At 46.1% G+C, this 14,736-nt stretch overlaps 1 protein-coding gene across 2 annotated transcripts in view; it reads right to left on the bottom strand.

Moving 5' to 3' along the window:
- Nucleotides 1-2,464: 2,464 nt before the first annotated feature.
- Nucleotides 2,465-14,736, bottom strand: part of GBF1 (golgi brefeldin A resistant guanine nucleotide exchange factor 1) — a 102,417-nt gene continuing 90,145 nt past the window's right edge. Inside the window, exons 24-40 of one of the 2 annotated variants that reach the window (XM_056494797.1) lie at nucleotides 13,821-13,997; nucleotides 13,271-13,335; nucleotides 13,047-13,170; nucleotides 12,414-12,485; nucleotides 11,428-11,522; nucleotides 10,842-10,995; nucleotides 10,405-10,627; nucleotides 8,989-9,152; nucleotides 8,434-8,680; nucleotides 7,839-8,038; nucleotides 6,746-6,896; nucleotides 6,274-6,404; nucleotides 5,814-5,915; nucleotides 5,142-5,255; nucleotides 4,740-4,917; nucleotides 4,400-4,537; nucleotides 2,465-4,082 (exon numbers count right to left, since the gene is read on the bottom strand). In XM_056494797.1, the coding sequence (XP_056350772.1) occupies nucleotides 3,796-4,082; nucleotides 4,400-4,537; nucleotides 4,740-4,917; nucleotides 5,142-5,255; nucleotides 5,814-5,915; nucleotides 6,274-6,404; nucleotides 6,746-6,896; nucleotides 7,839-8,038; nucleotides 8,434-8,680; nucleotides 8,989-9,152; nucleotides 10,405-10,627; nucleotides 10,842-10,995; nucleotides 11,428-11,522; nucleotides 12,414-12,485; nucleotides 13,047-13,170; nucleotides 13,271-13,335; nucleotides 13,821-13,997 (2,622 nt within the window). In that variant the 3' untranslated portion in view covers nucleotides 2,465-3,795. The remainder of the gene's footprint in view (nucleotides 4,083-4,399; nucleotides 4,538-4,739; nucleotides 4,918-5,141; nucleotides 5,256-5,813; nucleotides 5,916-6,273; nucleotides 6,405-6,745; nucleotides 6,897-7,838; nucleotides 8,039-8,433; nucleotides 8,681-8,988; nucleotides 9,153-10,404; nucleotides 10,628-10,841; nucleotides 10,996-11,427; nucleotides 11,523-12,413; nucleotides 12,486-13,046; nucleotides 13,171-13,270; nucleotides 13,336-13,820; nucleotides 13,998-14,736) is intronic. The other variant, XM_056494800.1, reaches the window with a different exon arrangement.

The raw sequence follows: 14,736 nt of genomic DNA, 5'->3' as shown, positions 1-14,736 counted from the left end.
GAGCACTACTGCACACTGGGACTTGTAGTCCTGGGCATCTCATGGCTCTCTGCGTTTAGTCGTGCTCCAAGCAGCCTCCTCACGGGCCCAGGTCTCTCCTGGCTGTTCAGCCCATCAGCTCGGGGCAGGAGTTGCCCTGCAGAACTTTGCTGCCGAGCCGGCTGTGCTCCCACAGCTGCCCCGTGCATTCCTGTCGGGCAGCGGGCCTGGCCCTCCCTCTCCCGGCGGCCTCCACACATGGACAGTGGGCACAGTGCCCGCCGCGCGGGGCTGCCGCCTCCTGCAGCCTTGGCACCGCTCGCATCGCTCCAGGGCCACAGGCGACAAGCACAAGCTCCACTGGGCTCCCTTCTGTGCAGCTGGGCCGAAAATGCCAGGCACGGTGGCTTCAGAACACATCAGCCTCTCTAACTCTGTAAGGTATAAATTTCTCCAAAAGTGGCATTTATAGGACTGAGGGTAACTTCTGAAAAAGTCAGCTCACTGTTGATACTTCTTAGAAATCTTTCTTATAGACGGTTTGAGTATGCTCAGATCCAGTTTTTAAATTGAAACTAAGAGCAGCAGTGCTTCTGTTACACAAGTTTCAGTGCCAAATGTATGTTTTACAGCCAGGGCTTATCACTCCATAGAACTTCTCTCACTAGTAAGCTTCATACCAATGAGAAAAACACCACCTCTACAGTAAAATGTTCTACAGGCACATGCTAAATCCCAGTACATATTTCTATTCTGTTTTAGCAGAAGTCCTTGACGTAAACGGGAACAGAATAAGTAGGTAAATCCAAAACACAGTGATGTCTGTTCAGCCTACGGAAAATATTTTACTCAGACCCTGAGTAAAAATGAGAAAGAAGTCCAAGACTAGAACAAGTATATGCTAGGATAAATCTAAGGGGTACTGTCATAAACATCACTCCTCACTCGCAGCCATTAGTAGTATAACTGACTTTTATGTAATTTAGCTGACAAATAGAGTTCGAGAGACTTACTGATAAACATAACAGGTAACACATGCTACCTGACAGTTGACTCTGACCTCCTTTCAGTTCAATATTTCAAAAGTATTTCAAAGTGTTTTTTGAAAAAGATCCCTGATTTTTTTTTCTCTGTAACATTAAACCTCACTCTTGCAAAATCCAAACAACATTAAATTTTTTTTTTCTGATTTTCCAGTCCATTCCTATTTGCAGTCTAGTGAAAACTGTTTAAATTTTTAAAAGCAATTCTGTCTTTCCAGTGAACATTCCTTCCATTCTAGTCCCACTTCCTGCAGTCCTCTCGAGTGGCTTTTGCTTTGCACCGTAATTGTCTGAGTTAAGATGTAATGGTCTCAGTAGAAGCTGAGTTTGCAAACACAGGTTAAAACACAGCATGTGCCCAAAACAGCTATCTGAAGGCAGCTGGCAAAATGAAGCTTTGCAATGAGCTGACACCACCCCAGAAAGTCAGAGGACCACCTGGGCATCAGAGGGCAGCAATCCTGACATACAAGCAGAAAAACAGAGCTGTATATAGAAGTGAAGGCTCAGAAAGACAAAACAGAGAGGGGGGCTGGATACAGAAGCACCATGAGCAGCACAAGGACTCAAATACATTAATAAAAATATTTAAGGGCTGGAAAGACACAATCTACAGTCAGTGGAGGGTGAGGAAGAGACAGCTGCAGCAGCAAAAATATTCCAAGAATGGTACAAATGGGGGTAGGGAACCAGGATTTATTAACAGGACTTTCCTAGTATGTACATTACTCTTCCATTATGCAATATTTAGACCTTTTCTCATGTAATTCAAACAAACTCCCAAGTTTTTAACCCCCTTACCAAATCTGTAGGAGTCTCTTGGAATAGGGAAGGCACTGGTGCCTCACACAGCTCTGAGGACACTGTGGCACTGCGTGGATCTTGCCATGAAACAAAGTAGAAAATAGCAGGAGGGAAGTGCAGTTGTTCAAATCCATGGCAAGCAGTAGCCCTGAAAGACCCCAGCATCTCTCATGCCCTCTCCAACTTTGTGTCCTGTCCATGGAAACAAGGATCTCTTCATCATCAGAGAATCACCAATGTCAGCCAAGTTGTCACCAAGGTCTATGTTCTGGAACCATGACCAGATAAGCACAGCACCTGCTCCTCTGCCCTCACTCCTGGTGGTGCATAATACACCAATGTAACACCAGAAATTTTACAGCCCACATGAAACCACTGCTTTCTGAAAGAGCCAGTCTCGCTATTATCTCTGCTTTGACCATGATGGGAACCTTTCCTGATTAGTCCCTTCATGGCAAACCTCCACTGCAGCCCCCCCTCCAAGTGACAAGTCCCCCTGTGCTCCCTCCAGACAGAGCACTTTGTTGAAGGATCTTGGTATATGAAGTCAGGGCACAACACCTTGACAAGTAAACTCTGTTTTCTCCAAAGCTCTGAGCCAAAGCTCCGTGACAGAAAAGGAGTGCAACACCGGAACATTCATTTACAGGATGTATTTATTACACTGTAAAAAGTCCATTGGATTTATAGCCATTTACTCTGTATGTACACTGGTTGCATTCCCACACCAACTGCAGGTTCCTCTCCTTACAGGATACACTGGGCTGGAGTCCCACCCATGCCCCTCCCAGTCACCAGGGGGATTTCCAAGATTGAGATTACTGAGAATTTAGCCAACTAGTCGAGGGAGGAGGAGGATCAGCGATGCAGCGCTTGCCAGGCAGCCAGCTCTGCTCTGGACATGAGCAGGGGGAAGAGCAGGATGTCCTTACGGCAAGATGGAAGCACAAGAATCACTGCCAGGGCCTCAGCTGCAGGGGCCTTCTGGGGTAGAAGGACATGGGATCCCCACAAGAAGATGCAGAAAGATCTCTTCAGAGCTTCCAAGAGAAACCACTGCAGACTTGCTGGACATCTGTCAGGAGGTGCCACAGATCCCCACATCTGTAGCTGAAGAGGATGTTCTCCTAAGGAAGGGGCTGGTCACCAAGAGACCAATGTGTAGCAAGTGGCAAACAACATGACTGCCCCACAAGTGCTGTGTGAGACAGAGCCATGGTGCTCTGCTCTCAGCATTTCCTTCTCATCTGCTCAGCTAGGCAGAGCCTTCTGGATTTGCCTTCTCCAACCAGAAAGCCTGATTACACTTACAGACCAGGGATGAAAGCCCCTATCAGACTCACCTGCTGCTTAATCTGTATCTGGCTTGGGGATTGCTGTCATCTGTGTTGCAGGAAGGAAAGCATGTGCCAGCAGGCAAGAAGCCCTATGTAGCAATCTGGGAGCTGCACTGTAAGCAATCCACATTTCTAATGAAATTCTCTACCTGCTGAACCCAGGCGTGCCCAGATCCCAAACAAAGCAGTGCAACTGGAAGAGTCAGCAGGAAAGCTAGGGAATGGCTGGGGAATTGCCCAGGGACTGGACTGAGTAATCTTGAGAGGCAATCCTGTACTGCAGCCCCTCTCTGGTGTGACAACAGGTTTTCTCTGTTTACCAGATGAACTGATGGCAGCTTGGTCCCAGGCTGCTGGGCACGGGCATTGCCTGGCCCCTGAGATTGCAAAGGCAGGAAGGAAACTGGTCAGTGGAACTGAGCACTCCTCCATGGAGACAACGATTTTTGGGCAGATTTCTAGGTGATGCCACAGAAAAGAGCAGGATGGGACGTGCTCCAGAGGACTGTGGCAACAGCCCTTCTGCTCAGATTAGCATCATCTTTTAAAACAAACATGTCCACTACTAGAGAACATTTGGCCAGCATCCTCCACCCACAGAGCCTCCACAGCAGTTCTCCAACACCCTCCAACTAATTGACTTCAGAGCTTGTCATAGGGTCAGTGGGCCGTGGAGTAGCTAAGAGGGGAACAGGAGAGGTGGCTTCAATTAGGGCTGGGTTGAGAATGATTGGAAGAGTCATAGGTGGCACCCCGACCTGCAGCGGAGAGGCAAGAGGCTGCAGGATGAGCGGCGGCTGTGCTGTTGTAGGAGGTATGTCTGTAACAGGGCTTGACTTTGTTGAAGCTGATGCTGGGAAGGAAGGAGAGGCAGAGGTGCTGATGGTGGGTGAGGCAGGTGCAATGGCTCTCTCAGACTCTGGAAGAAGGAAGAGACAAAATAGATCCTTACACAGGTCCTGACAAAGTCACCTATTAGCTCAAAACTAAGCAGGGCTGAAAATCAACTTGGGAGCCTTTTCAGACTTGCCCCTTCATACAAGGCCCTGAAGACCAGGGGTCAATCATAGGCATTCTGCCCACTCCAATAACCTCTGCAACAACTTATCCATACTGAAGGACAACATTTCACAATACTAGAGGCCTGGGCACCAGAGATCATGCTAAAGCAAGGGAAAGCAGATCTATGACACCATGCTGGTAAAGTGATTCCAGAAAAAAGAAAACAGGACTCACCACTGACACCCAATTCACCAGGCTTCTCTGGAGGAGCCACATGGGTGGATGGTCTCACATCCCCTACAGGAGAAGGGGGCAGGGCAGACACTATTGTTTTCTGATGCTGCTGCTCCACTGGTACGTTGGGAACTGGATCTGGGAAGACAAAACATGCAGTGAGACCACACACCAGTTTGCTCACTCCTTTTGCCCTCCCTCTATTTGCTCTTGTGCCAAGTTCCCACAGCCTCCTACAACTCATTTCATCAGCATCAAGGCACTATGGCATCTGGGTACTGGACAAGGTGCAAGCACTGGTCCAAAACCTTTGCTCTTAAGGTTTCCCAGTCTCTTGTACCTTGGATGACTGTCTGTTTGAAGAGCTCATCCCGCAGCCGAGGTAAGAAACAGTCAATGCGCTCCCAGGTGATCTCCCAGAGATCTGAGTATCCTGTCCGTGAGTCAGCACTGTGGAATATCCCAGCTGTATCCATCACGAGCAGCATATTCTTCAGAGACTCTGGAATGGCCTCCAGCTATAATCAGAGACAGGACACAGAATGGACAGATAGCAATGAACCAAAGCTCAAAACAGCCAATGGGCTACTTTGGAAACTATGGCTAGGGAGAGAAACCATGGAACAACATGGTTTGGAAAGGAAAAAACCCCAAAAACCCACGGCAAATCAAAAGACCTTTCAAGTTTAGAACGTTGAAATGTGATGAATGGTTGTTCAAAGGACTGCATCCAACACCTTACCAGTAAGTCACTGGAGCCAGCATGCATGTATTTGTCCATAAAGTCCAGGATTGTGAGCCACAGGGCAGCAAAGGTGGTCAGTGAGAGCAGTGGGGAGAGATGCTGTAAGAACACCTGGGAAAAAACACAACTACCGTCAACAAGTAGCACAGGGACTGCTGCACACTGTCAAACCAGTCTCACAAACGTGGATTCCCCCTCCTTGTGGCAGGCCAGGAACATGCACAGGTCTGGCCAGAGGATGCTACAGGCCTCCACTCTTCTGAGCTGCATATGTGAAGGAGTGGATCTTGACTGCTTTATGGAAGGCCTCTGCAGTCTGCATCACTGTGTCTTCTAGCCCTTCCAGACCTCTGCCTCAGGTCATTACTACCAGCTTGTGACATGCATCATTTCACCCCAAGAATAGACTGTCTTCAACTAATGTTGAGTGAAATACTTCTCTCTATCATAGTCACAAACCTCTTCCTGACAACTTTTCCAAGGACTAGAATCATGGAGACAGTTCTGGAAAGAAGGCATGTCCCAGCAACAGAAGTTGGTGAAACAGCCCAGCACTGAAGACAGTCAAACTAGCACCCTGACACTTGTGGAGATCAGAGATGCTGACAGTTTGGTTTTCTTGAGGAACATGGCTTCCTCTAAGCTTTCAGGCAGCAGAAGTGTGCTCACCTTGGAGAGCAGTGTTGAGGCTCTCATTCTAGTTTCTTCCATCCCACCAACGTCAGCTGGGCTGATATTCTCAAGTAGCTTGGTTAGCAGAGGGAACAACACCTGTTGGATCAGACACATGGATATTTTAGAGCTGAAAAATGACTGATGAGATTTTCACAGACATCCTTAAAGAAAGGCACTGGCTTTTGGGACTAGTGACTTCTAGGCAGAGGATGTGACAGAAGCAATGGGACATGCACATGAGTGAATTCACTTCAATACTCCAAAAGGCCCTGTCAGAAACCTAAATAGAGAGGAACTTTTTGCAGGACCAGAATATGGAACATCTTGTCTGTTGCAGTGAAGAAGCTGCCCAAGAAGATGGTGCTGAAGTAGGACAACACTCCTGCACACAGCTTTGCTCTTCATGACAATGCTGCCCTACTCACATGCTCATTCCAGCCAGGTGGTTGGTTACCTTGTTGAAGCAGGACTCCCATTCCAGGGCATCCAGGGCCTGCAGGTCATGTACCAGGAGGGCCCGCTGCAAGTAAGTGAGTGCTTGCATCCGTATCTGGCGTCGGGCATCGCAGCACAGCCAGGCAATACCTGCAGGAGAGGGATTCAGGACAAAGCCCACAGGAAGAGTGTCACATCCCTACTTCCCCAGTCTAGAGTAAAATGTCTAGTGAAGATCAAAAACCCTCTGTGAAAAACAAAGGATTATACTTGTTTCAGGCCACAGACAGGCAGTCTACTACCAGAAACATGCTGGCAGCTAACTCATCCTAAAGATGTTTTTCTAAATCTGATCCAAGTTCTTTTTCAATTACAACAGAGCTAAAAACAACCTATGCCTGCTTTCTGCAGTTAGTTCTTGGCTCCTCAACCTCCCTGCCATTACTTTGGCAGTGTCTCTGCTCGCTCTCATCGCCAGGGGATGGCTTTACCCTGTAGCAAAGGACACCAGCAGTTGGACCACAGTGTTCGGGAATCCGCTGTGATTTTCCTGGCCACTGTCTCCAGGTGTCGCTGCTCCTCCGCCCAGGAGCTGTAGATGCCAGCTGCTCGTGTGTGCAGGGTGTGCATGAGGTCCAGGAGCTGCAAGTACATGCCACAGTAAGAAACACACAGGACTTTAAATTTTGGAGCAAGTCTGATCTCTGCTGTTCTCCAAACAAGGCTAAAAGGCTCAAGTTACTCCAGCCTGCTTTGTGTATATACACAGCTATGCACAGTTATAGAGATGGTGAAGGCCCTGCTGTCTGTGCCCTCCTTAAGTGATCAAGTGCCAGGTGTCTTCAATGAGATTTATGTCTGTTCAGTAGCCACGTCAATCCCATCTTTGAGGAACACCATTCCAGTCCTGTTCAAAGGAAGAATGGGCTCTTTCCTGCCACAGAGCATTGATTCTCCCAGGCAGAGGGATAAACCCAGTGATTCAGTTGTGCTGTCCAGAACAACCCTGCAACTTTTTTTGTCTTAACAAAAAAGGCATGTGAAGCACATGCAAAGTTCCCTTGCCTGTATGGGCACATGACAGCACTCTAGTCAGTTTACTACTGAACTAAGACCCAACATTCTGGCAGTCAGCAGGCCTGTGATTTCACGTTTGAAGTACCAGCTGGGGAGAAATGATTCCCTTAGACAAGTCCTCTGTACTTGAAATTCCAGTGTCTTAGCCAACAGGGCTTTCCCCTTTCCTCAAGTTCAGATGCCCTGTCAGGCTCCTTGCTAATCCTACAGGAACCTCATGTCTCCAAATGACCTAAATCCATTTTACCTACTACAGTGACTCACAGCTTCAGACCTCGTCCTTGCTTTTCAGATGATCTCTCTCCACTGCTATTGTGCTTTTGCCAGAACAAATTGCAGCCTTCCTCTTTCACTGCAGAACCACATGCTGCCCCACAGATATGTTCTGCCCTCTAGTGCCCACTCTTCCAGGATGCAGCCCTCTCTTGCCCCATAAAGAATTCCAGTGATTACCTAGCCAGGCCCTAAGAATGGGAAAGGAGAGGAGGAAATCCTTGCTATACTTACGTCCTGACTAACCTGTAAAGACACAGTGTGGTAGCTGGCAGGGATGCTCTCGTCCTCATCCTCATCACTGTGTGTGTGTGCCTGGTGCTGGCTCAAGACCCGGGATCGCCGTGTGGAGCTGTCCTTGGGCTTTTTTTTTAACCGACTGGATTTACTGTCATACCTGTGGCTCTTCCCCCTCTTCTCCTGGGACTTGTAGCCTAGAACATAAAAGACAACAACATTCCACATACATCAGTCCACTACAAAATGTTCTGCTTTTCAACACACAGGGCAGCCACCTTTTGATATCCCCAACAAAGGGCCCTGTCCTCTCAAATGACCACTATCTGCTTGGAGGGGACCCAGTGCCCCTCAGGAACAGCTTTGTGCAAGAGCTGATACTGCTGTTTCCACATCAACTGCAGACCTCCCCTCCATCCCAGGGAGGGGGATAAGAATAAGGTCCCTGCTGCTAGCAGGAGACAGGACACTTTTCTCCTGGTAGACTGTTTTCTTTGGGTGGGGGATCCATTCACTCATTCCATGCCAGTATACTTCACACTGCTGGCCACCCCAAGCTGAATCCTGGTTGACAAGTGAAGGCCCATCTTACCCCCATTCAAGCTGGCCTCCACGAAGATACGTATTGTTTTGACACAGAGCTCAAAGTTCTCAGGTGTAACATGGGCAGCATCTCGCACGATGAAGGACAGAGACTCGACACATTTCATGAGAGACTTTGTGTCATGTGGGCCCAAATCCAGACCGACTGTCAGGCTGTACTGGTTGACGAGAGGTGATGGACCCAGTCTGCTGAGCCCAGCAGTGGATCTGGAGTTGTCGATGTCATCTTTCCCCACCTGCAGGCCACAGCAAGCAGGTAAGCAGAAGCAGGGTAGCATAACAAGAAGCATCTCATGCACACACTGAAAGGGCCTTTCTTCAGAAGCCAACAGGTAATGTTTCTGTATAGTCCATTTCCCTTTCTTCCTCATTTGCCTCAAAGTTTTCTCCTTTCCATCTGTGTCTCTCCCCATCCTGCCTTTACATTATCAGCTCATCTTAGCTCTCTTTTCCACTGTTTTATTCTCTCTCTCACTACCACAACCTTTGCTCACAACCATGGTAGGAGCAGTCTTAGGGCAGCAGAAGCCCACTGGCTACTCACCACTAGCCAGCCACTGTTCATGACGTCCACATCTGTGACCGAGCGGTGCATCTTGCCTGGCTTCCCGTGGTCCGTGTACACCTCGGAGTCAGAGGTGTAGCCGCGGTCCAGGCTCATGTCGCTTGCATGGTAGGAGGAGGACACCTCGCTGTCTGACTGAGCACCTTGCAGATAAAAAGGGTTTAGATCAAAGCCAAATCAAGAACTTGCAAGAGTAGCTGTGGATAAGGGAGAAGCAATCCAGATCAGTCAGATCAGCATCAACCAGGAACCACAAGTGGTTATTAGTATGTTCTACACCTGTCAGATCTACCTGCCCTGACATTTAGGATAACCTTAAATTTCATGTCCGAAGAGAGAAGTCCTTGCAAGGGACAAATTTAAGTTACTGATATGTTATTTAGAAGTAAAAACTCATTCTTTCCATTGTTCAACACCATCTAAAAGCTCATCAGCAGATAGACAGACTTGCTGTGAACAGAGTGCACCAAACATTTTCAGGAAGCAGAGAACTAATGTTTTGATGTGCAAGGGACCAAATTAAGCAGTTTGCTCTATCAGCAAAGATAGAAGCAGTAAAAAAAACAAAAAAAGGAAAAAGAAAGGAGAGAGATGAGACAGCTCAGCATTAATCCAGAGGGCAAAGTCCTTAAGTGTTTTTAAAAAATCATGCTTCTTCCATCTGTCTAGCACAAAGCCTCAGGACCTATCAAAGAAGTTCTAGAAAAACAAGGATAATAACAAAAGGACTTTTCTTCTGGAAAAGTCCTTTATTGCTTTTTGCTTTAGAAGTCTGAAGACATCAGCTTCAAACACATTGACATTTGGCTAAAGCAAAACTGAACAATTTGAAAAGACCACCTTTCTAACACAGTCAAGAGAAGTAAGAAATAGTGCATTGGTCTTGTGGGAATGGTTCAGGGACGATTAATACAAATGGATCTGGAAATATAATTTTAAAGAACAACTCATTTTATGAGAACCTTAAAATGGGGACAGAAAAGAGTCAGTCCCACAAAAGAAGCAAGTATGACAGGAACAGCAGCTGGGTTTATATTACATGCCCAGATAAGAGATTACAGTACCCATGGCACCAAACCACAACCAGCAGAAAATGCTCCTTGGGTAGAGCAAAGACCTCCTACAGCTGCCAGAACTGATATCAGTTTTCCTCCCACTGCCCCCCAGGGACTAGCACCTGGATTGCTGCTCACTGAGTAGAAAGAGATGGCAGAATAGAGACAGGAACAGACCATGAGGAGTGAACAGCAGGTGCTGGTCTTTAATCTTGCTAATGTAGTTTAATATCAGCTTTGTTTTCTTGCAGTCCCCTTTGCTAATTGAAAAGCTTGAGGAAGCAGCTGCTTATCTGGCAGGCAGGCATCAGATTTCCTAGCAAAAGCTGGCCTGTCTTACCTGTGTCGTTATCTGCCCTTGCTGTAACCTGCAGGGCTGCGGGCGGCTTCACCCCAGACCCAATGCACTCCAGGAGGGTGAAGAGCGTGTACCAGTCATCCCCAGAGTGAATGTTGGCAGCATTGGTCTTCAGCAGCTCATGGAGGCCGTAGGCAACCTCATGGCTAACTCTGGACAGCACATTTGGCTTCATCATAAGTAAGATACGTAGTGAGAGGAGAACCTGGCCAGAGAAGGAGATGAGAATAACAGACCCTATTACTTACACTCCATTCTCTAATAATGTACTCCTTCATCTCTTAGAGCTAGTTACAACTGCTCTTTGTTGCTCCCTGCAGCACAAACAGGTTAAATATAGGTCCATCCAACAGCAACTAGTTTCCTGTGTCACTGTATAGCTACAAAGCCCCAGTAACTGCCTTTCAGAAATCCCTTACCTGTGCACTGATCTCATCTCGACGGAGCAGCCGAATGGCCAGTCTGAGCAGCCCCACCACTGCCCTCTCCACCAAGAAGCAGAACTCCATCGCATGGACACACAGATGATAAAGGTGGTCTCGGACCGTTTGCCAGACACAGGTCACACGGTCCCTAGCCACAACAAGAAAGAGGGAAAGGGTAGAACAAAAGGATGTGAGACAAGCAGGATCCAGCCACCTCTCCCACAACTCCAGACAATCCATTATTTCTTAATTTCAATGAAAAATTCCAGTTGGGAGATAGAAACAACAAAACCATAAAAATTCTTACTCATTACTTGAAAAGCAATCAGGTGGGAGAATTCTCCCTCTGGAGTTTAGTCTATATTCTACACATTTCAGGATATCAAGCACTAATTCATGAGCTAATAGCCTTTCTGTTTGCATATGCTAGAGTGGAATTGTTAAGAAGCCCTGAAATTACAGCCACATGCTGCTTCAGCTGGCAAATCACAGACATAAGGAACTCATTCCCTGGACCCAGGCAGCAGCTGCAGCAAAGCAGGGACATTATAGTGAATGTGCATATATTTCAAGGTCATACCTATTCTCTAGAACAATCCGCAGAAGCATCTCCAAGCAGAAGGCTGCATCTTCTTCATCATATGTCTCCTCATCAGGAGTCACAGAGATTAGAGCCTGGAAGAGCCATGATATTTTTATGAATCACAAGCTCCCAAAAATGGGGAACCAACAGAGTGCTTTGAGTCAGGCCAAAACTGTACTCCACTGCCTAATGAGGTCATGCATAGTCAAAGGCATTTCCTAGAGGTCAAGCTAAATCTATGGGAAAAATAAATTTGTTTTCTTATACAAAATTCAATTGGAACTTAAAAGATGTTAAACTGACAAAGTATCTCAGATGAAGAGGAACTCTGATATCCATCAGCTTCTTGCTAGTAATATGTGAAGCATAGAAAAAGCATGACTACAAATGACTAAGAATGACTACAAATACTGGAGTTATTCTTCTCAAGCCATCAGTTTGTATATGAAGGGAGAATTCCTGACATAATCAGAACAGGAGCACAATGTTCCCCTGGAACTGAGATGACACTCCCCCAGTGAGATGAGCTTCTCTAGTCCAAAGGCTAATGAATCCAGTCCAGCCTTATTATACCTCGCAGAGCAGCCAGGTACCATACTACTTAGGGATACACTGTCAAATATTTCTTGCACAGCTCTTGCCTCTAAAGTGGCCTTTTTGAATGCTCTCATTAGATACACAGCCCACTTGAAATATGAAAATCTTTTAGCTCTGACACAGAACTACAAATCCTTTCAAACACTTGCCAAGAGTTCTCAAAGCTTTTAGAATGCATTCCACAATTTAATGTTTTCTTCTACTGCCAAAGCAATTTGTGTCTGCCAGAACAGAAGTTACTTTTAACAGGTGAACTAGTTTCACATTGCAAATAGGTCCAAGACCTCCTCTAAGGACAGAGAAGTGAGTACACAGCACATATTCAGTATCATGCATAGCACATTTGTTCCATTACTGTCCAGTCCCTTGCCCAATATCTCTCTCACCTTCATGAGCTCCTGGAGGGATTCAAGTTGGAGAAACTTGCTTTCTGTTATCAACTTCTCAGGATCACATTGCTGCAAAATAGAAAAGACTACTATGCATCTGGGGGCTGTGGAAGGCATACAAACATATCCTCCATAATCACATCATGTCCACAGGAAAGACACAGATAGTTGTTACTATCTGGAAGAAAACTCCTTCCAACTTGTTTGCTCTTTGAGATCAACTACTTTTAACAAACCTGATCTGTGCTAGACAGATTTTATCAGATAACTCCTCTGGCCACACAGGTTCAGATTTTGTTGGCACCATATACATTTACACTGTCTTGGAAAAGATTCTTTGTTTGAGAATTCATTAATTTGTCTTTAAATATAGGACTGTGATGCCCAGGGCAGATCCCAGCCTGAGGAATCATTCCTGTTTTGATGTGTTAGTACCTTTGTGCACAGCAGCACAAAAGACCATTTAGCTGTCAATGCAGATATGTTCCTCTGTAGATTCTTTCAGTTCTCAAGTCTCATGTTACCTGCAATACTGCCAAACAGCATGCCTATTTATGTTTCTGTTGCCTGTTACCCACATAGAATTGTCACCAAGGAAAAAACCAGGTTTTTCTACAGCCTATAGGTTACCTTTATGCATTCCAAAGCTGCTCGCTTTGCCTCCTGTGTTTCTGTAGATGGCCCTCTCATACCAGACTGCTCTGTCCCACTGAGCGTGAGCCAGCTAACAAAACTCAGTACTGTTGATTCACCACTGCAAATCAGAAGACACCACCATCAGTAAGAAAACAAGAAATCATGTTATCTCCAACCTTGGTACAAAAAAGGCTGCCTGGGACATCTATGCCACCCACCGGTTGGATGGTGTCTCCTCACGCTGCAGATAGATTTTGCCGTTAGGATCCACAAAGTCTTCAACCTGAAACATAGACCAAAAGGACATGCACATGACCAATTGTCCATTTCTTTATAGCCCTCCTCCCCAACCCCATTATATTTCTCTTAGTGTCAGAACACTACAACAAACAGCCCATATGTGTGCAGTCAAACCCAGTTCTTCACCCCACTATCCTGTCAGTAAAGTACCACTCTCATCTGGTAACACTAATGCAGTGCATGCATAAGCACGTCCCTCTTCTGCACAACATTCAAAACCTGTTCAAGTAAAATAAATGCTGAAATCCCTCAAATCTAACAAGAAATAAAATGAGAAGAAATGAAACAAGCTACAAAAGAAGCTGCACGTAACTTGAACACTATACCCTTCACAGATTTCTAAGTTCTGTACACACTTTACCAAAGCCAGGCCTTTGCAAGAGAGCTCACTTTTGGAACTGACTCTATGAAAAGCCAGCTTCCCACTTCCTTAACTCTTCAGTTATCCACCAGCCAGCTAATTATTACCTCCACCATGGCCTTGGGCAGCAGCTCTGCTCGGAAAAGCTGTAGCATGGCCTCCATGATGTTTTTCCAGCCCTCTCGCAGAATGTCACCATGGCGATGGGCCAAGTGAAACACTGTCTTTGCTGCAATATGGGCCTTGGGATTACTTCCAAAAACAGTGGGCAGGTTCTCAATAGACTGCAGGAAAGAAGAGGCGGTGGCAATCAGTCAGAAAGAGATGCTTTCTTTTCAACAGAAATTAGGGCAGATGCTTCAGAACTGGTTATGGGAAAGATAACAATTCTCTGCATGATGCTTGGATAACTCCTCAGCTCACATTCGCTTTGCACAAAAGCAAGTACAAGGTAGTTTACCTGATATAAACTGAATCACTGAACTACCTAGATATAAACTCCCCAAGAATGACAACTTAGAACATTTTGAAAGTGCTTGCTGAAAACCCACTAATTTATCCTGCTATAGGAACTCAGCTCAGGATCAAAGACTTCTACAAAAAGTACCACATCTCCTCTGGAAGCAGCAATTACTCTGCCACTCTGTGAGAGAAGGAAACTATGGCCAAAACCATTACTGACTTACAAAATTACTCCTACCACTACCTAGCAGCAAGATTCAAAGTAATTCAATCCTAATGTGGAATCTCTGCCAATGATTTCTGGATCTCAAACCCTCATAATCTGTTCAATGCACTCACAGCTTTTCAAAATACTAGAAGTGTGTGAAGTCATTGAAACCAATCAAGCATACGCTGCCAAAACAAGAAAAAAAACCAGCAACCATGTGAACTAATATTGAGCTGTAACATGCTCCATGATTCTGCAGTTACTTAATGTTATTGCAGTCTTCCTTTTGAGAAGAGATGGGCTTTGCCATTCTCTTGTTTATGTGGACAAAATCCATACTTTACCCCCTCACC

The sequence above is a fragment of the Oenanthe melanoleuca genome, chromosome 6, assembly GCF_029582105.1.
Source record: "Oenanthe melanoleuca isolate GR-GAL-2019-014 chromosome 6, OMel1.0, whole genome shotgun sequence".
In the NCBI taxonomy this organism is placed as follows: Eukaryota; Metazoa; Chordata; class Aves; order Passeriformes; family Muscicapidae; genus Oenanthe; species Oenanthe melanoleuca.
The sequence above is the reverse complement of the archived record's forward strand: the minus strand, read 5'-3'. Positions and strand labels throughout refer to the sequence as shown.